Source organism: Nerophis lumbriciformis, linkage group LG04 (assembly GCF_033978685.3).
Source record: "Nerophis lumbriciformis linkage group LG04, RoL_Nlum_v2.1, whole genome shotgun sequence".
Taxonomy (NCBI): domain Eukaryota; kingdom Metazoa; phylum Chordata; class Actinopteri; order Syngnathiformes; family Syngnathidae; genus Nerophis; species Nerophis lumbriciformis.
In genome coordinates, this window is record NC_084551.2 from 44,617,216 (window position 1) to 44,637,912 (window position 20,697).

Genomic DNA, 20,697 nt, shown 5'->3' on the forward strand with positions numbered 1-20,697 from the left:
TTTTTTTTTTTTAACTCATTGTTCAAAAAATAATACTGAATCAAAAGCAATTTTATAAATAATTTACATATTTTAGGCTCCTATCACGTATTTCACTTTGAATATTTTGGGGGTAAATCGTTACATATTTTGTAAATTTGCTATAAAAAATCGCGCATAAAAAACTTTTAAAATATATAACTATTTAATTGGATATATCTGAAGTTGATGTATGGACATGTCTAGCTTTTAGAGCAAAAACAATATATTGTGATTATTTTTAACACTTTAATTACAGATCCTTTTGAGTCCCCGTGACTTTTAACGTGCAACAAAATTGAGGGCAGCCCTAATGGGTACACTAGTTTTGGTTTTAAAAGTGAAAAATATAATTTTTCAGTTTGTGACCCTCAGTTGAAAACGTTTGGACACCTTTGTAAAATATGCTGCGGTCTCCTTGGGTCTCTCCGTCTATCTCGCTGTGATGCCTTCAAGGTACGTTTTTGTGTTTGTCAATTTCAAGTGGCAAGAACAATCCCACTTTGAGAGGTCTAAAGTGCTTGTTACACTTACTGATAAGTATTTCTTCTCACAATACAACGTACCATTTTGGAAAGTTCAATGTATTACTTAGTTTCTGTCATTTGTATGCGTTTTATAAAAAGTCCGTATGGAAAGATTTAAAATCCCGACGTCCATGAAGGTCTCGCTTCGTCTTTTCAATGAACTTTTTAGACATTCATGGCTGGCGCTCAGTATTTCATAGAAACCGGAGGGGACACTCGTCAGTTGTGAATTTACCAAAACGTTCAGTTTCAACAATAAGAAGCACAGTTATTGTTTTATGTGTATTTTTAATTATTTTGTATACATACTGACGTATTTATACTGATTATATTTGCTTTTGTATGTCGTTGCTGAAATAAACACACCCCTGCTAGGGGTATGTAATGGTACGTTCCAAGTGACAGCTCGAGCTGGGCTAACTCTCATGCCCCAGGCAGCATCGGAAACAGAGGCAACCTTTAACAAGCCGACACAATAATTGTCCCATTTTGCTAAACTTGTCGACTATCAGCCGCCGACATGTGTGCTGCCAAAAAGGGAGACTTGTCTCCGATTGAAAAGGAGTTGATTGACGTCATCTCGGCAGGTAAGCCTCCTCGACTAATCCCCCACAATGTGGCTAGCATGATACATTTTGAAGTATTTTAAATTTTTGCTAACTCACTCAGGAAACAACGTTGTGTCTCCCTATGGTCACACGGTTAATTTGTATTAAATTGTATTAATTACGTCTAACGTGTGCGAGTAATATTTTGATTGTATTATTGACAATATGATTATTGCTGAGGCTGCAGTTTGCAATGCTATCATGTTAAGAACTGTCTAATGGTTGGAACTTTTCATCTGGTTAAAAAAGGTAAGATGTGGGACAATTGTACACCACTGCAAACTACAACTACAGTAATGTCTTTCAGAATTAATGTGATTTTGACAGTCTGGCTTGTGTTAAAGTGGAACTGCACTTTTTGGGGATTTTGCCTATCATTCACAATCCTAAGTTAAGTACACAGATATTTTACTTTCTTTAATTGCATCCTGACTCCTAAATAAACACTAGCAAAAGTCCGCTAACAATGGAGCCGATGGAAGTTGCGTTATTCTGTCTATACTGCGTTGAAAACATCCATTGATTGATTGATTGATTGAAGCTTTTATTAGTAGATTGCACAGTACATATTCCGTACAATTGACCACTAAATGGTATCACCCGAATAAGTTTTTCAACTTGTTTAAGTCGGGGTCCACGTAAATCAATTCATGGTATAAAGATATACTATCAGCACAATACAGTCATCACACAAGTTAATCATCAGAGTACATACATTGAATTATTTACATTATTTACAATCTGGGGGGTGGGATCAGCACTTAGGTCATCAACAATTGCATCATCAGAGAAATGGACATTGAAACAGTGTAGGTCTGACTTGGTAGGATATGTACAGCGAGCAGTGAACAAAGTGAGTTCAGAAAGCATAAGAACGAGTATATACATTTGATTATTTACATTTGATTATTTACAATCCGGGGAGGTGGGTGAGTGTTAGTCAAGGGTTGAAGTTGCCTGGAGGTGTTGTTTTAGTGCGGTTTTGAAGGAGGATAGAGATGCACTTTCTTTTACACCTGTTGGGAGTGCATTCCATATTGATGTGGCATAGAAGGAGAATGAGTTAAGGATCCTTCATTCTTTTATGTACACACTGTAAGCACATATATAATATAGTAACAGGCAGATTCATAGTAACATGCAATATTTACGTATTTTGTTCATTTTAAGCCAACTGTAGCGTAGTAATTTTACAAACTCATCACAACAATGGCTTTTCCCTTCAACAACATTAACACTGCTATTATTGGCAGACTTGAGAGACAACAAAGACCATCCATCCATCCATCCATCCATTTTCTACTGCTTGTCCCTTTCAAGGTCACAGGTGGTGCTGGAGCCTATCTCAGCCTATCTTTGTCTTTTAGAGTCCATTTTAAAATGATTTTACTCGTTTTTAAATCCTTATGTGGTCTTGCCCCACCTTACCTCTCTGAGCTGCTCCACCTCTATGCCCCCACCCGGTCCCTCAGGTCAGCTGATCAGCTGATCCTGGAGATACCCAAATCAAAGCGCAAGCTTCGAGGGGACAGGGCCTTCTCTGTTGCGGGTCCCAAACTCTGGAACCATCTCCCACTCCATGTGAGACAGGCCCCTTCTTTGGCTACTTCTGAGACCTTTCTTAAAACCCATTTTTATTCACTGGCTTTTAACCCAACATGAGACTTTAAACTGTTTTTAACTTTTTAACTGCTTTTTATCTAACAAATTGTTCTTAGGATAATTTGTATTTGGTTTTTCAATGTGTATTTTTACTTCTGTTTTAAATATATATTTTTTAGTCTGTCCTTTGCCTCTATTTCTTTGTGGTGTACAGCCCTTTGTTCTTCAACTGTGGTTGTTTTTAAAGGGCTTTATAAATAAAGTTAGTATGGTATGGTAAAAAAAAAAATATATATCTTGTCTTACATAAGGATTGTGACTGATAGGCAAAATAAAATAAAAAAAGTGCAGTTGCCCTTTAAAACTTGCTGGTTATTGCATGTTGTATAGTGTTAGTGGATTCATTAAGTCAATTATAGTCTAGTCAGTTTTAGTTCTCCAGCGCCAATTCACAACAGAGGTACGCGCGCGCACGAACGCACACAGAGCAGGTCTAGAACCACGCTCCTCCTACTCAAATGGGCTTGTTTGTTTTTCCCAGGAAATGTCCAAGAGGCCTCAAGACTGCTGGGCTGCAAAGATGTCAGAGTCAACTGTTTGGATGAGGTAATAAAACATTGAAATTACTTCAATGCCTTGTGGAGGACAAACGTGCATGAATCTTGGACATCTGTTTCTTTATGAACGCCGCATGCCTGACGGGAAGACGCTGGCTTCTCCTCAGGAAGAGGACCCTCATGTCCTCTTGTCTTTGTTTTGCTAGGGCCTCTAAGCTCACATGTCAGTCATGTGTCTGAAACGGATGTTTTTTCAAGTTGTTAGTGCTTGACCTTAAAGCTCAAGGGTCTCCAAGCTCAGGCCCGTGGGGCAAGTGCGGCCCGCCAGCGTCCACAATCTGGATTTTCAAGTTAATTTTCGATAACATTAAAGTTGAGTTATCGCAAATGTGCTGCCATTTAATGGATAATGTCAATACTGTCAGTCGATGACCATGAATGTTACACCAAAACCTCTTGTGCTTAGAAGCAATATATGTACCAATTCAGAGAACCTTTCCCTCCCATGGGGTAAATAATTAAAAACCAAGAAAGAAAGTTAACACATGTGGTACACAACACACAACCTGCCCACTATACTATGTGGATATTATAAAAATGTCCACACACTATACACAATTCAAAACTACACCCATCTAAATCCTCTAAAAAGCATTGTGGGTAAAATGCAGAATACTTTATTCACACTTCCACATGTTTGGCATATTTTAGCTGTGTTTGATGTTTCTGATTGATAACAAAACTTTAACGAGGTCGCCAGTGATGTAAACAAGGTAAGAGTGGTTCACATGTTCTTATTATATTATCCCAAGAGTCTTGATGTTTAATTGTTTACTTTTCATATTGTAGTGATGGGAGTGTTAATGTGTTGTTCAGTCTGTTAGCTACAGCGTGTTTTAATTAATGCTTTAACAAACTAAAGTGTGTCTGATCATTTTCTAATAATATTGTAAATCCTGTATCTGTTGTTTTGTACAAAATGATCGTTGATACGTTACAATCAATGCTCGCTGACACACAAAAAAAGGGTCGTCGTGTGTGTATTTGTGCGTCCGAGTCAAAAAGTTTGGAGACCCCATGTAGGATTCATAGCAAATAAATGTGGTAATCAGCACAATCTCTGACCTTTTATGTAAAGTAATATTTCATTATAGGCCCTTTCAGGAACTTTTGGTTCCTGGATCTATAGGTTCCTGTAAAGTGTATGGTTTGTGTTTCCATCGCATTTCATAGTTCAGGGTAGTTTATACAAATCAGGCTGATGACGTATGGAGGAGTGGTTTTCTATATTTCTATATTGACATCATGTAAACAGTCAGACAATATTAGGTCACAGTTATTTTACTAAAAAGTAAATAATTGAAATACAAAGCAATCCTATACAAAACGATATGATTTAAAAAATAAAGTGTACCGAAATGTTCATAAAAAGTCAAGCTTTTGTTCGCAATGTCCAACAGTCGGAAAGTCGTCCTCTCAGTAAATGATGAATTCATGAGGGTCAGGCGATTCCTTTTGGTCCATTTCAGCTGTAAACAACAATGTATAAATAATAAATATCAGTGTTTATCTCACGCCGAAAACCCAAACACATCGACTTTAGCGTTAGCTTGTTACCATTAGCATTCTGTTCACTCGGATTGAGGCTAATAACTACACAAATGGAGTGTCACTGACTACTTTTACAACATGTAATAGTTAACATATGATGTTTTTTTAATTTAGTTCCCCTCGTGTACTACCACCTCCTTTAATTCACATTTATTCCATAAAGTCAGAGTAGTAAGCAGTTGATGTCTCCGCTTTGAGTCCGGCTTCATACCCTTCTGTAAATACATTTAAAAGAGTCTATTAATTTATCGGAACTCGCGTGACAAAATGAAGTTTGTAAAAAATAATGAACAACAATAAACTGCATATAGTTTAAAGCAGGGGTCACCAACCTTTTTGAAACCAAGAGCTACTTCTTGGGTACTGATTAATGCGAAGGGCTACCAGTTTCCATCCATCCATTTCTACCGCTTATTCCCTTTGGGGTCGCGGGGGACGCTGGAGCCTATCTCAGCTACAATCGGGCGGAAGGCGGGGTACAACCTGGACAAGTCGCCATCTCATCGCAGGGACTACCAGTTTGATACACACTTAAATAAATTGTCAGAAATAGCCAATTTGCTCAATTTACCTTTATCTCTATGTTATTATTAATAATTAATTATATTTATCTTTGTGGAAACACTGATCATCTTAATGATTTCTCACAATAAATATATATAGAAACAGATAAATATCAATATGCAACACTTTATTTTTATATTTTCTCTAAGTGCACATTTTTCAAATTGAACATTTTCAAATGATCACTTCTAAGACAGTCTTGTGAAATCACAATATCCCATTTTAACTAGCTAGCCACTAACATTTTTTTTAACAAATCATGAATTACTTTGCACCATGTTTGTACAAATAATAACTCATGTAAAATACAAAAGTCAACTCTCAAATTTTTAAATAAATCATGTTACACTTTGAACTGGACACCAAATCTGTTATCTGTTTCTTTGTCAGTTAGTGAAGACCAAGTCTTTAAAATATTTTCTTGGATTTTCAAATTCTATTTGAGTTTTGTCTCTCTTAGAATTAAAAATGTCGAGCAAAGCGAGACCAGCTTGCTAGTAAAAAAATACAATTTGAAAATTAGAGGCAGCTCACTGGTAAGTGCTGCTATTTGAGCTATTTTTAGAACAGGCCAGCGGGCTACTCATCTGGTCCTTACGGGCTACCTGGTGCCCGCGGGCATCGCGTTGGTGACCCCTGGTTTAAAGACTACGGCTGAGTAAAAACACTGCAAAATAGTTTCACTTATCAGCAATCTTCAGAACAAAATTTCCTGCATTTCGAAAGCTACTTTCATTCTTCTTTCTCTCCATTGTCAAGTTTGTTGTAATAGAAATACACAAGAAATAAGAAATAAACAAGTCGCAGCGTACATTACAATGGCGGTCGTGTGTTTGGAAGATACATTTTAGGAACGCTCCCCAACTGTGTTCAGCCAATCAGCGTTTGACAGCCCCTGAAAAAGTTCCTGGTCGCTTGGAAAAGTCCCACCTAGCTAGAAGGAACTCCAAAAGCTTCCTGAAGAACTAAATCTACTCGGGTAGTTTATGGTGGAAACACAGGGGGAACTTTATTTACCCGGGAAAGTGGGGAAGTTCCTGAGAAAGTTCCTGTGGTGGAAAAGGTCCTTATGACTCAAACTTGTTGAAATGCATAATCTGTCTACTTGCAGTACGGCATGACGCCGCTCATGCACGCTGCCTACAAAGGCAAAGCAGACATGTGCAAGTTGCTGCTGCAACATGGCGCTGACGTCAACTGCAACCAACACGAGCACGGCTACACGGCGCTCATGTTCGCTGGCCTGTCGGGTGCGTTGTCGACTCTGCAAACGCAAATTTCACATCGCTTTTGTCACTCAAACCTCTACTCCCTTTGTGCTCTGGCAGGGAAGACAGACATCACGTGGATGATGTTAGACGCCGGCGCAGAAACGGACGTGGTCAACTCTGTAGGAAGAACCGCTGCGCAGATGGCAGCGTTTGTTGGTGCGCCGCACACACACACATGCATTGGTGTCATTTCTCCGTAAAATTGTTATAAGTACACCTCTGCATAATATTATATCCTTATTAACATTAAAGAAAACTGTAAAAAATATATAAAGCAATTACTAACTTTAATAACTTTATTGACATAGATTTTTAGTCTGTAACAGAAAATATTTAAAGTGTATCAACTACATAATCTTTGTTAAATGCATTTTTTGACCAAGTTGCACCATTTGATTTTGAAAAATAAAATTACAATTTTATAATTAACTCAATAAATAATGATAAATACAAATTAATCAGCAATGTTAACTCAGGAGCCCAAAATATACAAAACTTTAACCTACAAAACAAAAATTAATTAAAAACATTTCTGCAGATTTATTTACTTTTTAATCAAAATGAAGAAGTCAGGATTAATGTCTACAATTAGCACATGTTGTAGTGCACAGCTTTTGGAAGCATGGTGTGAAGCATGATATTGCACAATACTGATAAAGCATGTTCCCCAGGGTCACAGTACCCTCCCAGGCATTGCATCGGGCCTGCCCCCTATCTGAGAAGGACTGCACCAGAGGAAGCCAATTTTGTCTTTATATTTAATACACAGCACTAATTACGATGCATAGTTGTACTATTGACCTGGTGTGAAATCAAAAAATTATATTGGATGTCCATGTGCCACTGTTTTAACAAGCCTAAGGGGTAGTTACGCTTGAACCCTATGAATTCTGCCTCGCAACAAGTAGTGAAGCCATTCTGTTCATCTTCTAAATTAGTTTTCTTCCCATTTGACCATGTAGTTGGTGGTCAACCAGTTGTTCCCCTCTAAAAAGAACGTAATCACTTGAACTTTAAATTAGATTTTTGAAACAGTGTCATCTTTTCTTAAACTTTTTAATTTACATTTTTTAGGGCAACACGACTGCGTCACTGTCATCAACAACTTCTTCTCCCGCACCCGACTCGACTACTACACCAAAGTTCAGGGTTTGGAGAAAGAACCCAAGTTGCCACACAAACTGGCAGGACCCCTGCACAAGGTCATCATGAGCACCAACCTCAACCCAGTCAAGGTAAAAAAAAAAAAATCCCCCAAATAAGCTGAAAGGTGGAAATGCATTATACTGCTATAGCAAGTAAATTGAAAAGTTTAAATTAAAAATAAACCTCAAACTTGCATGTTATAACATCAAGGCTGAAAATAAACATCAAGACACATTTTCAGTCATGCGGATGCTGTATCGATCCGTTGTGGTGAAGAAGGAGCTGAGCCGGAAGGCAAAGCTCTCAATTTGCCGGTCGATCTACGTTCCCATGCTCACCTATGGTAATGAGCTTTGGGTTATGACCGAAAGGACAAGATCACGGGTACAAGCGGCCAAAATGAGTTTCCTCCGCCGGGTGGCGGGTCTCTCCCTTAGAGATAGGATGAGAAGCTCTGTCATCCGGGAGGAACTCAAAGTAAAGCCGCTGCTCCTCCACATCGAGAGGAGCCAGATGAGGTGGTTGGGGCATCTGGTCAGGATGCCACCTGAACGCTTCCCTAGGGAGGTGTTTAGGGCACGTCCAACCGGCAGGAGGCCACGGGGAAGACCCAGGACACGTTGGGAAGACTATGTCTCCCGGCTGGCCTGGGAACGCCTCGGGATCCCCCGGGAGGAGCTGGACGAAGTGGCTGGGGAAAGGGAAGTCTGTGCTTCTCTGCTTAGGTTGCTGCCCCCGCGACCCGACCTCAGATAAGCGGAAGAAAATGGATGGATGGACACATTTCAGTGTGTTTGTGCAAACATTATAAGTCCCAATATAACAAAGCAGTGGTTCTCACAGGACTGCAATCTATCTGGGTTTCCATCTGTTTTGTCATGTAGAATGACGTCTGGAGCACCAGATAGTTCAACATGTCTGGGAACACGACTGACTGATAATCCTTGGGATCGCTTGACAAATCTTTTTTTGATAATGTATAGGGATCTATTCTATTGCATAGTTCGATTTTTTTGCCGATACCTGCTTTTAATGGTAAGATCTAGGCCCCTAGCGTACTCAGATATTTCGCACTCTGTTTAATGCTCAGTAGCCCACCACTTTGTTTACTTCTGTTCAAAAGTCACATGATGGAATACAACCTGTTCCCCTAATTCTTGCAGATGGTGATGCTGGTGAAGGACAACCCGCTGTTGGCCGAGCCAGAGGCTTTGGACAAGTGTCGGCGTGTAATGGAGCTCATCTGCGAGAAGTGCATCAAGCAGCAGGACATGAACGAGGTGCTCGCCATGAAGATGCACTACATCAGCTGCGTGCTGGGCAAGTGCGCCTCCTTCCTTAAGGACCGCGATGACAAGCTGGACGGCCTTATGAAGAGGTGAGTGGGCGGAGACCGTGCGGACGCCATTACAGTCGGAGGCAACACAAACACAATAGTTAAAGCCCACTGCTGAAGCTCTACACCAGGTGTGTGTTCAAACGTTCAAAGGATGTAAGACAGGGCAGGTATTTCAATACATTTTATAAATAAAGACGCTGAAAGTAAATTAGTGTAAAATCTGATAATACATCTCATTTAAAATTAATTAATTACATTAGGGTTATTCAATTGCCGCCAAAGCTTTTAATTTGCCCGCCGAACAACACCCAAATAGGCTTGATGAACCCAATCTAAACAAGGTTGCTAATTTATGAAGTACTCCCGCCCCCCGCCGGGGGCAACAGCAAAGAATATGTGTCACAATGGAGCAGAAGTGGGTGAGTAGAAAAAGATGGCACTATCGACCCTGAAAAAAAATCAAAATTAATCTAAAAAATCTGACTTTTAACAGCAACTGTGCAACAAAGAACAAATGGTTTGAAATGGCTGTTTAACTCTGGCGATCAAAATTACTTAAATACATGTAGCACTGAATTTGACCAGCAGCGGGCGATAAAGCTACACCTCAGTTTTAATCATGTTAAACACATGTGTACAATGTCTGCTGTGTGTATTAACATTAAACCTTCTATTTTATTTATGTAACGTACACAATGGACATTATTTATGTAAAATACAGAATGGATGTTGTACTTTTTTAATGTTTATATTTTCAGTCTTACAAAAGAAGGAACATCAATCATCAACAAAACCTAGCTTCTGTTTCTTCTTGCTGTTAACTATCTGTCTAGCTGGACACGCTCCAAACGAGTATCGAGGGCAGACAAATTAATTTATTGACAGTGCAGTGTGAAACCTGATGTGTTTACTTTGTGAATAAGTAATAGCAGTCTCAAAGGAATATAACCTGGGGGGGCACTTTCTCCAGAAACATCGAAATTTTGTTGTCCGGCCCCTGAGACTTTGGGCTCTTAAAACTGTGGCCCTCTTTATTATGTAGTTGAAAAGCCCTGCCATATATGGCATCGATTTACCCAAAGTGCATTGCACGAGTCCGCCATTGTTGTCTGAAGTTTTAGTCAATATAGGGCTGGATGATTATGGCAAAAATAATAACCACGATTATTTTGATTGATATTGAAATCACGATTAATAACGCGATTATTAATTAATTTGAAAACATAAGTATTCAAATTACTCAACTTTGGTACTCAACTAAATTAGTAATAATAATAATAGTAACAAAAGTAAATGTAAATAATAGAAATATAAAAAAAGCAATTCTGTGTGTCTATTAGAATTTTTCGGAATTTAGTTTTTTACTTTTTGCACTTACTTTTACCGACATAGAGCTTTTTGTGTCTATATTAACATTTAATAAATTAGTGCAAAACATCTTTAGACAATTTTGACCAGTATTTTAAGTCAAAGTATAACAATTGTGTAAATGTATCAACAAGCTCTTTAGGTGCATTATGCTTGTTTAAGGTACTTTTTTAAACCCTTTACGTTGTTAGCGCAGTCAGACCAGGTGTTGTGCACAGCGCTTTATTGTGAAGGAGGTAACTGCTGTTCTAAGCTTGACGAGTTTGGAAATGACTTGAAGCTGTTAAAAAAAAAAAAAAAAAGAGGGAGCCTCTCAAGTTGCGGCTGCTGTCCGTTTGTACATTGATCTTAAATCCATGATGTTGTTCACATGTAAACACAGAGCACTTTCTACAGAAACATACACATTTTTTATGTCTGGACCCGGAGACCTTGGGTACTTGAAACTGCGGCCCTCTTAATTATGTAGTTGAATAGCCCTGCAATAAATATTCAAGATGTGTGCTAAAAAGTTAACCTGACTCTCGCCAGACCGCTGTAGTTTGCTGAGCTCCACACAAGGGTCTGGGCTCGAAGGCATTGCAATCTCCTTCCAGATAACAAAAAATAATGAACCAATCAGGATCGCCGGGCGGGATTTCATAGATGTGACATAGCGCCGAAGCGACTGTTTGATTCAAACAACAACAGCCCTCGCTGCGTTGTGTGCTGACATTGATTCTGCTATTGCAACTGTTTTGTCGAATCTATCGAATATTAATTCTTTAAAAGATGAACAGAGAACAGTTTTGAAGGCATTTATTGGTGGCAAGGATGTTTTGGCTCTTCTTTCGACCGGGTTTGGATTTCCCAGCGTTGCCCTCATCAGTGTCACGGGTTGATTTCGATGTAAGTGGTTGAAGTAGCACGTCATTATAGATAACGGACATGTGGTTTATCCAATCACATACAATTATTTTTTTTACAAGGCCCTGCCTTCTGAAATACATCTCCTATTGAGAACTCCCAGATCAATGTGTGGAGCTCAGCGAACTACAAGGATCTGGCGAGAGTCAGGTTACTAAAAATGCCCTGTGCCACCCTTTTCAGATACTGACAATGGCACCATCTGCAGGATCGTATGCGGTACTGCCTCAATGTTAAAACGTTCAAAATCTCACCCCCAACACGGGTGAAGTTGAGCAGCAAAAGTAGGGTTTTCAAGTAATTTGTTTCTGTCCTCCCGCAGCCTTTTAAAGGGTCGAGACGACGACGGCTTCCCGGTGTACCAGGAGAAGTTTGTCCGAGAGTGCATCCGCAAGTTTCCCTACTGCGACGCTACCCTGCTGCAGCAGCTGGTCCGCAGCATCGCCCCGGTGGAGATTGTGAGTTTGACAGGTCGCTGTGACGTCATCTTCACTGGCAGAGGAACCTCTATTGCTCTTCCTGTGACAGGGCAGCGACCCAACCGCGCTCTCAGTGCTGACTCAGGCCATCACGGGTCAGGTCGGCTTCATGGACGCCGAGTTCTGCACGTCGTGCGGGGAGAAGGGAGCTGAGAAGAGATGTTCCGTCTGTAAAATGGTGAGCATGCTGACCTCCACCAGTGCCTCTTAATATATTGGATCTTATCCTATAAGAACCCAGACCAGGAACATAATGAGGAATCTACCTTGCATGGCAGCTCCCGCCATCAGTGTGTGAATGTGAGTGTGAATGTGGAAATAGTGTCAAAGTGCTTTGAATATCTTGAAGGTAGAAAAGGGCTATACAAGTATAATCCATTTAACTCAAACCATGGAGGCATTGCAGAGATATTTATAAAACAATCTTGTCCTACTTCATACTTCCTCCAAACGAGACGTTCGGAATTTGCCCCATTGGTGATGTTTTTCCCAAGTGTAATGTCAGCGGCTAGATCCCCTCAGTGCTTTGCGCTAGGCCGCCATTGTAGTCCGCGCTGTCATCAATAAGCTCCTTCCTTTACGCTATCCTCTTGTTGTGGAGCAGCCTGGCTCATACATGCACATGCATCCTCCGCTGTTGCCATTTCTAATACAAAGTAGTATATAGTTCTAACTTATATCTGTCAGTAGAATCGCTATGGAAACGTTAAACACTACAACAGGGGTGCCCACACTTTTTCAGCAGGCGAGCTACTTTTTAAATGACCAAGTCGAGGTGATCTACCTCATATATACATATACACACACACACACACATATATATATATATATATATATATATATACATTTATATATATATATAATTTATATACACATATTTTGCTGTTTTTGTTCACATGTTAAAGGTGTTTTAATGAATATACATGCATGTTTAACATATAGATTCCTTTCTTTCATGAAGACCAGAATATAAGTTGGTGTATTACCTGATTCTGATGACTTGCATTGATTGGAATCAGACAGAAGTGCTGATAACGTCCACATTTTCAAATGGAGGAGAAAAAAGTTCCTCCTTTCTGTCTAATACCACATGAAAGTGGTTGGTTTTGGCATATTATTTGTCCAGCTTCCATATTTGTTTTTATACACTTTAGAAGAAAAAACTCCATAGCTTGCTAGCTTGTTTGCGCTGGCTTTCGGAGACTCTTATTTTGTTAGCGCAGGCGCGAGGGAGCGGCACTTTTATTGTGAAGACAGGAACTGTGCGGTCAGTCTTTAGGCTTTTGACGGGAGGTACGGTTGAAATAAAAAAGTGTCTTTTTTCCTTCACACTGAGCTGGCATCATTTCACAAGATCCTTGAATTTCAATCAAGTGACGAAAGTGACGTCGTAGTGAAGATTTATGATCGCTCATTTTTAGGTCTATTTTTTTCATGCCTGGCTGGCGGTCGACTGACACATCCTCCGCGATCGACCGGTAGTTCGCGATCGACCGGTAGCTCGCGATCGACGTAATGGGCACCGCTTCACTACAACATGGCTGACTGGGAAAAAGACATAGTGGAGGCACATAAGACCACCCACACAAAGACGCATTCTGAAAATCTTGACCAAAGAACCACCATTACAAGTTATGTAGACCACAAGGAAGTGTCTGTAATGTAGAAAAATCATAATATGACCTCTTTAAGGCTAAAAGCTCGATAACGATATTTCCTAGCTTGTTTTCTTTTGATTAATAAGAAATAGGGTAAAACTGTTTAATTATATGTGAAATGCACTAGAAAGCATTACAATCACTAAATGGCTTTAAATTGAAGACATAAAAATAAGCTATTAGAAGTGAGCTACCTTCTTCACATGTGTTTACCTGACACACTGACATTGTTGCGGAAACCACAAGTAAAGACAAAGGGTGACACCATGGAAGCTGTCCAGGTTTATAAATATCTGGGTGCACATGTGGACAGCAACCTGGATGGTCTGTAAACACGGATGCACCGTACAAGAAGAGTAAGAGCAGGATTTTCTTCTTACGGGGGCTTAGGTCTTTTAATGTTTGCACAGGGATGCCGCTCGTGTTTTATCACTCTGTGGTTGAAGTGTCCTGACTTTTGAGGATGTCTGCTGGGGCGGCAACATAATACCAAGAGACACCGTACAAGAAGAGTAAGACAGCCGGTTCAGTGCTGGAGAGAGTGTTGGACACATGCAACACTGTAGTTGAAAGATGGAGGAGAGATAAGCTGCGGCCCATATGGGAGAATATTATCCCCCCCGCATCATGGCAGACCAGAGCAGTAGCCGAAGCCGGAGTCTCATTTCTCTGCGCTCTCGGAATAAACGATACAGGAGGTACTTTGTCCCAGCAGCCAGTAGGAGGTTTAATAGACATTTGAACAACCAAGGCCCTTATCATCATTAAGACTCTACAGTCAGACATGTATCTTTTTTATTTGTTTTTTTTTAGATGTAACCAGTGTCCATTTATCTTTATTTCTGCCTGGTTTTATTGTTTTGTTTGGACTTTCCTGTTAGGTAAGGAGGAGTCCACCCAGATCCGTAGTTCTAATGCTGCCTAAAATGATTAGAGGTGGCGAAAATTGAAGTTGAACAATTTATTCTACAAAAAGGAGTTAGTACAAACAACAGCAATACCAGCGCTGGAGAGAATGAAGCAGTCTCTAAAATGGACGCCCTCCTCTCATGCTTTTGTCCTCCTTGGCTGTAATCAAAACTGGAAGTTCACTTGAGCACACACGTTTTCCTCCACATTTGCTCCCTGCATCTGGTACTTCTTCTCACGAAACCTAAATGAGATACAATGTACAAGATACAATATTTGCGAGGATAGAAAACACAGGGTGCATTTATGTTATGTCCTTGATAGGGATGTAACGATCAACAGTATAATGATAAACCGCGGTAAAATTCCAGACGGTTTGTAATACCGAACAACAGTCATTTATTAAGGAAGTTTAGGCAACACTGCTTACTTCCTGGAAAAGGAGTCACAGCAGCGCTGGCGCATGCACACAAGTGTCGTTTGGCTTGAAAAAACATGGCTTGAAAAAACATGGCGGAACACAACTACACAGACTTTGCTACGGCGATTTCCCCTCGAAGTAAACAGAGCTGAGCGCTTGGTTTAACTTCATTTTCCCTCGCTTCATTTCTGTGTAGTCTCAGCGTGGGTTTAAAGGAGCCATATCTAAGAATTTCATACCAAGTCATCATTAAAGGCATTAATAAATCATGATATTTTCAAATACCTCTATAACTGATAACAGTAGTTCAGAAATTCATTTCAAAATCAGATTTACAGCCCCGAAATCTTGTTGTTGTTGTTGTTGTTTTCATTTCGATGTCCCGCGCTCAAATTTGCTAATTTCTTCCTCAATAGGGAAGTCAGGATTTTTACGTTTTCGTATTACTTGTAATAAATGGAAATTGACATTTCGTATGTAAACTTTATTGTCCAATACAGTCTATGATCTTGTCTATTAATACTAGTATGTTCGTGCAACGAATGCTTAGTGTGATGGTGCTTCGCTCCTAGTGTAATGCTGAGAAAGCTAGCCCGGTCAATGACATACAGTATAGGCTAATGGGGGAAATATATGCCCGTTAGCCTGTATGTCGATGTGTATTCCAAATTGTCGAAAATATAATTTGCCCTATATGCCTATTCGTTCTCAATATGCTGACACGCTGAGGAAATGGGTTCCAAATTAGCACAGCTGTCATCATGGCAATGTGAAACGTACAAAGACAGCCAAATCACATGATAAAATAATTCCTGATTCGTGTAGCCTATAGGCCTACCTTGGTAAAATGTCTCCTCTTTAGTTTTGGGCGTACATTAGGCTGCTAAGCATGCTCTACTTATTTTCACCAGTATAACCATTAACTAGCTTTGGTTGTAATTTGTTTTAATCTTTGTTTTCTGATAGTACTAACAATAACCATAAATAACCATATGATTGCCATTTGTTGTTATATTGTACGCACGCATGACGTACTTCTTCCTGAAAATAGCCTAATTTCTATGTAAAATGTGTTGGTTAGAGATTTGTCATTGACAAAATGCTTGTCTATTCAGCTATCATGGTCCTCGCACCTCAACCTCTAGTAAGAAGCAGTGGAAGTTTGAAGTTCCTTGGAGTAGCCCAGTCGATCAAGCTGGATTTGGCTGCGTATCTGGCAACCTCAGTCAGGGAGAGGGGGAGGGCACTAAAGAATTTTGAACGTGATTGCAGTACCATTTCTGGCCACATTATTACATATGGCACCTTTAAGAGCGCACTGCTGTTTTTAGATGGCGACAGGTGTGAACAATATTGGAGACAGACACACTCGTTTCACACTAAAAGTATACAGAGTAGGAGAAAACTATTTGATTTATTAATTTTCTCAATACAGCGTCCATCAGCTGCTGTGTCTGAGAGTAAATGAGGTGAGGAAACATGCAGCAGGCGATTTGTCGTGAACGTTGCCACAACTTGTTTTTAAAGTCTTTAGTTTGTTTACTGGGATGCTCATTCGTCCTTTATTTAACTGCAAACTGTGTCAGTGTTCAAATAACATCAATACTAGCTATAATATTTTGTCTTCTCATTGAATTTAACACAGGCTGTGAAGATTGTGTATTCAATGGGAGAGGTATAACTCCTGTTTATTTGTGTTGGCCAAGCTGTTGCACTGAACCAATTGGTGGTGTTGGAGACACTTGTTTATTAGACTTTATTTTTGTTCGTCAAACTGCTTTGAGTTTTATATTGATATTAAAAAGGAAACACCATGTGTTTTGGTTTTACATTACTTGTGTTTTTTTTTTTTAATTCAAAGTTACGACTTTAAAAATTATTCATGTGACAAAGCATTTTGTTACTGTTTTATGGTGTATAGTTAATTCCTATATGACATATTTCTGCTCAAACTCTTAATGGGTCTGTCCCGAAACAGCATGACATACATTAGTACATGTAAATGTCCATAACTTAAAAAAAAATACCTCCCTCTATCAAAGTGTAAAAGTAGCGCTAAAGGCATCATGTAATGAGAAAAAGATGGCACGTTGATACTATTCTTGAACAAAAAAACTAATATTCATCTTTAAATATATGGATAACGTTTATAGCCTTTTTATTAGACATTACAAATTACACAATGGTGTCGGCGTGTTCACACCTCAACACTGTTTTACATAACATAATGAATATTTGTGATTTCAATATTGATAAAAAATAATCTTAATTATTATTTTGGCCATAGTTGTGCAGCTCTATGTATAAGACAAGATCTCATATATGAACACTATTTTTCTCTAGTTGGACAATTAATGCAGTTACATCCCATCTTTCAAAATTCTTACATTTGTTTTTATTTGTGTATCTCTTATGTCCATAAAGTGCTATCTTGCACAATTTTCACATTTATTTTATTGATGTTATTTATTTTTTCTGCCATTTTACTTTGTTTATAATGCTTATGTTGCTTTTCATATGCATTTCTACTTGAGGTCCACAAAACAGTGTTTTTATCTACAATAATGGTTCTTCTACAAAGCAAATCATTTTGAATGTGATGTTTGTGTTTGTTAAAATAAAACTTAGTTAAAGTGCTTTATGAAAATTTTGAGCATATTTAAAAATACAGCGATAACGATAACCGTGATTATTTTGGTCACAATAACCGTGATAAGAAATGTTCATACCGTGACATCCCGAGACCTTGAACATATAGATAATAGGAGAACTTGTATGTCTTTTATTGTGAGCGCTATGAGAGATACATGAATTTCCCCAAAGGGATCATTAAATTATATTCCTGAATCTAATCTACACCATCTATGAATTCAACACTTAAAATGTCGAAGTGTTTTTTATGGGCTGATAGCAGCCGTGAAGGTAGAAAACTACACAGAGGACAGACGTAACCATGTTGTGTTTGCACCAGGTGATCTACTGTAACCAAGCGTGTCAGAAGATGCACTGGTTCACTCACAAGAAAGTGTGCAAGAAGCTTCAAGAGCAGCGAGAGGAGCAGGAAGCACAGGCCGACAAAGTCAGGATGGCGCAAAGCACAGGTTGGTCACATGACTCAATCAGGAATGTGAAATTTTCACTAAAACGCGTAAATCCGCTTTTTTAAATATTAATTTTTGCGTCAAAATATCTCTTGCGCGTTTTTCAATTGTTGCAGTAGTTGCTAGTTTAGCTAACCATCTAGCGAGCTTACTTGTTCTCACCTGCGTTTGCTCTCTAAACCACAACATTGACGGCTGTCTACTTTGCTGCTAATCATATTTGGATGATTACAATTCGAACACTGTTAGTTCCCAACCAGTTGTAGTTCTAAAGTATTTATAAGTAGCCAGCGAGAAGGTATATTTTTGATGTGACGGATGTAAACGGAGGTCACAAGACCGGAAGTTCATTATCCGAAGGGGCGTGGCTACAGGATAGAGTTGCCAAATGGGAAACGTTTTCTGAGTTTTTTGCATGTATGTAATAGAATTTGACATTGCATTTTTAATGATAATGTTAGTAAATTATCTACAAAAAAAAAAATCTGTGGTTCATTACCACAGATTTGATCATCGAGAGAATGCCAAGAGTGTGCAAAGCAGTAATCAGAGCAAATGGTGGCTCTAGAGCCAGATGTGGCTCTTTTGATGACTGCATCTGGCTCTCAGATAAATCTTAGCTGACATTACTTAACAGTATAAGTAGTGAATAATTCCGCTGGTAATCACAGTGTTAAAAATAACGTTCAAAATATCAAACATTCTAATGCATTTTAATCCATCCATCCGTTTTCTACCGCACCTGTTCAAGAAGTCGCATTAATTACACTACTCATTTTTTGAGTATAATAAATCTCTCATTCTTTTTAATAACATTGTTATTCTGAGTTATTATACTCAAAAAATGTTGGTCTTACTTAAAAATGCACGCATTTAGTTGTATTCAGTGTTAAAAAAAATATTATATGGCTCTCACGGAAATACATTTTAAAATATTTGGCTTTCATGGCTCTCTCAGCCAAAAAGGTTCCCGACCCCTGAACTAGAATATAAAACATGTTTTCGGTTATTTCACCTTTTTTTGTTAAGTAGGGCCGACCACATTTTTTTTAGCCCAATGTGGCCCCCAAGTCAAAAAGTTCAGACAACCCTGATGTGGACAATCTGCCTGTACCTTTGAGAAGGTAAAGAATGACAAATGAACGGTTGTGTTCCAGAGGAGAATGCAGCAGTGCAGGACGCCTCAGATTCCATGAAGCAGCTCTCCACAGAGGACGAGAGCGAAGTCGCTCCTCCGGAGACCCCAAGCTCCGCCCCCGTGCCCACCGCCGACAATTGAGGAGCTCCGGTGACCGTGGCCGGCTCCAGAACAGATCCGTTTCTCCAGAAGCAGCGAGCTGACTTGCGGTGGTGCTGAAGACCACCACGTGTTCCGGTCCAAGAGACGCTTGCAAGAAGACAGTTGAGGTGTTGTGCTCTTTGTCCTTGTTCCTTAATTACCCGGCCATCTTGTCGTGCGTGAAAAACAGTTTCGTGTTAGAGCTCACAGAAGCGGAGTCCTTGCTGAGAGATGAAATTCTGCCTTAAAAAAAAGTAGCAGAGCCAAGAGTGACAAGAGTTGTTTTGTACTCATTGCCTTCCTTGTGGGTAGTGTTGACCAAAAATGGCTATTTTGAATATTTATACAACATGTCAGGAGTTCCATGAGTTGTGATGATGACATGGTGATGGCTGCCACAACCACACGTTTGAATAAATTCAACACTGATTGGTGCATTTTCACACTTGAAATTAGAGTCTGGTTGGTAATGTGTTTTTGCAATATATTTCCTGTAGTTTGTATTGAATTACGCAGAAAAATAGTATTTAGGTGTTATAGTCTAACTGCATTGACAGCTTTTGTCCAGCAGAGGGGAGCCTTTCACTACAAATGCAGTAAGTTTAGGTCCCTTATAGCAGGGGTTCTTTGCCTTTCTGACCTTGGGGCGCACTCAAATATTGACACTAAACTAGTAGTCTTACTCTTGATTTGAATTGTATTTAATAATCATATCTAACCTATTTTAGTTTAAAACCTTGTCAAATGATATGAAAGCATGTGTTAATCACAAGGATTAGTTAACACATAACCCTTCGGCTTAGGTCAGGCTAGTTAGTAAAATAAATACTAACCAAATATACTGCATAAGAAGTGACTCATAAAACTGATGAAAAATGCATTTACATACAATTATGTTGTGCTAAAATAAATAAACTAAATTAATTATGAATATGTTTCTGAACTTAACTGTTAATCAGTGGTGTGCCAGCAAGGCCTTCTCTGCTGGCCTAACATAACTAGAAATCATAATCATAATTAAAGATAACATTATATTGTAATTTACTTTCCCTAAATATCTACAAGTATTCATATTCTCTTCATGTCATATTATGCTTGTTCCAGTGCTGTTGTTTTTAGTTTTAGTTTGTATCCAATCAGAATTCAGCTAGCTTATGTTGCCATGCTGTACGAAATCTGCCTGAGGCCTTCAGAATCAACAATGTGGGCGTCCGTGCACTGTAAGCGAACGGAGACATACAGTTGGTAAACAGTAGCAATAGCCAATCAGATCGCGAGTTGTTGTCAGTAAGGCCTTCTCGATGGCCTCACGTTGAACGTGACATTTACGCGT

At 39.2% G+C, this 20,697-nt stretch overlaps 1 protein-coding gene across 1 annotated transcript; it reads left to right on the top strand.

Moving 5' to 3' along the window:
* The first annotated feature begins 781 nt into the window (after positions 1–781).
* Positions 782–19,816, top strand: ankmy2a (ankyrin repeat and MYND domain containing 2a). Its single transcript, XM_061956141.2, has 10 exons — positions 782–1,132; positions 3,297–3,361; positions 6,599–6,737; positions 6,816–6,914; positions 7,833–7,993; positions 9,068–9,282; positions 11,840–11,975; positions 12,046–12,174; positions 17,956–18,085; positions 19,243–19,816. The coding sequence occupies exons 1-10, from the start codon at positions 1,066–1,068 to the stop codon at positions 19,362–19,364; spliced, it is 1,263 nt and encodes a 420-aa protein (XP_061812125.1). The 5' UTR covers positions 782–1,065; the 3' UTR covers positions 19,365–19,816.
* Positions 19,817–20,697: the final 881 nt, after the last annotated feature.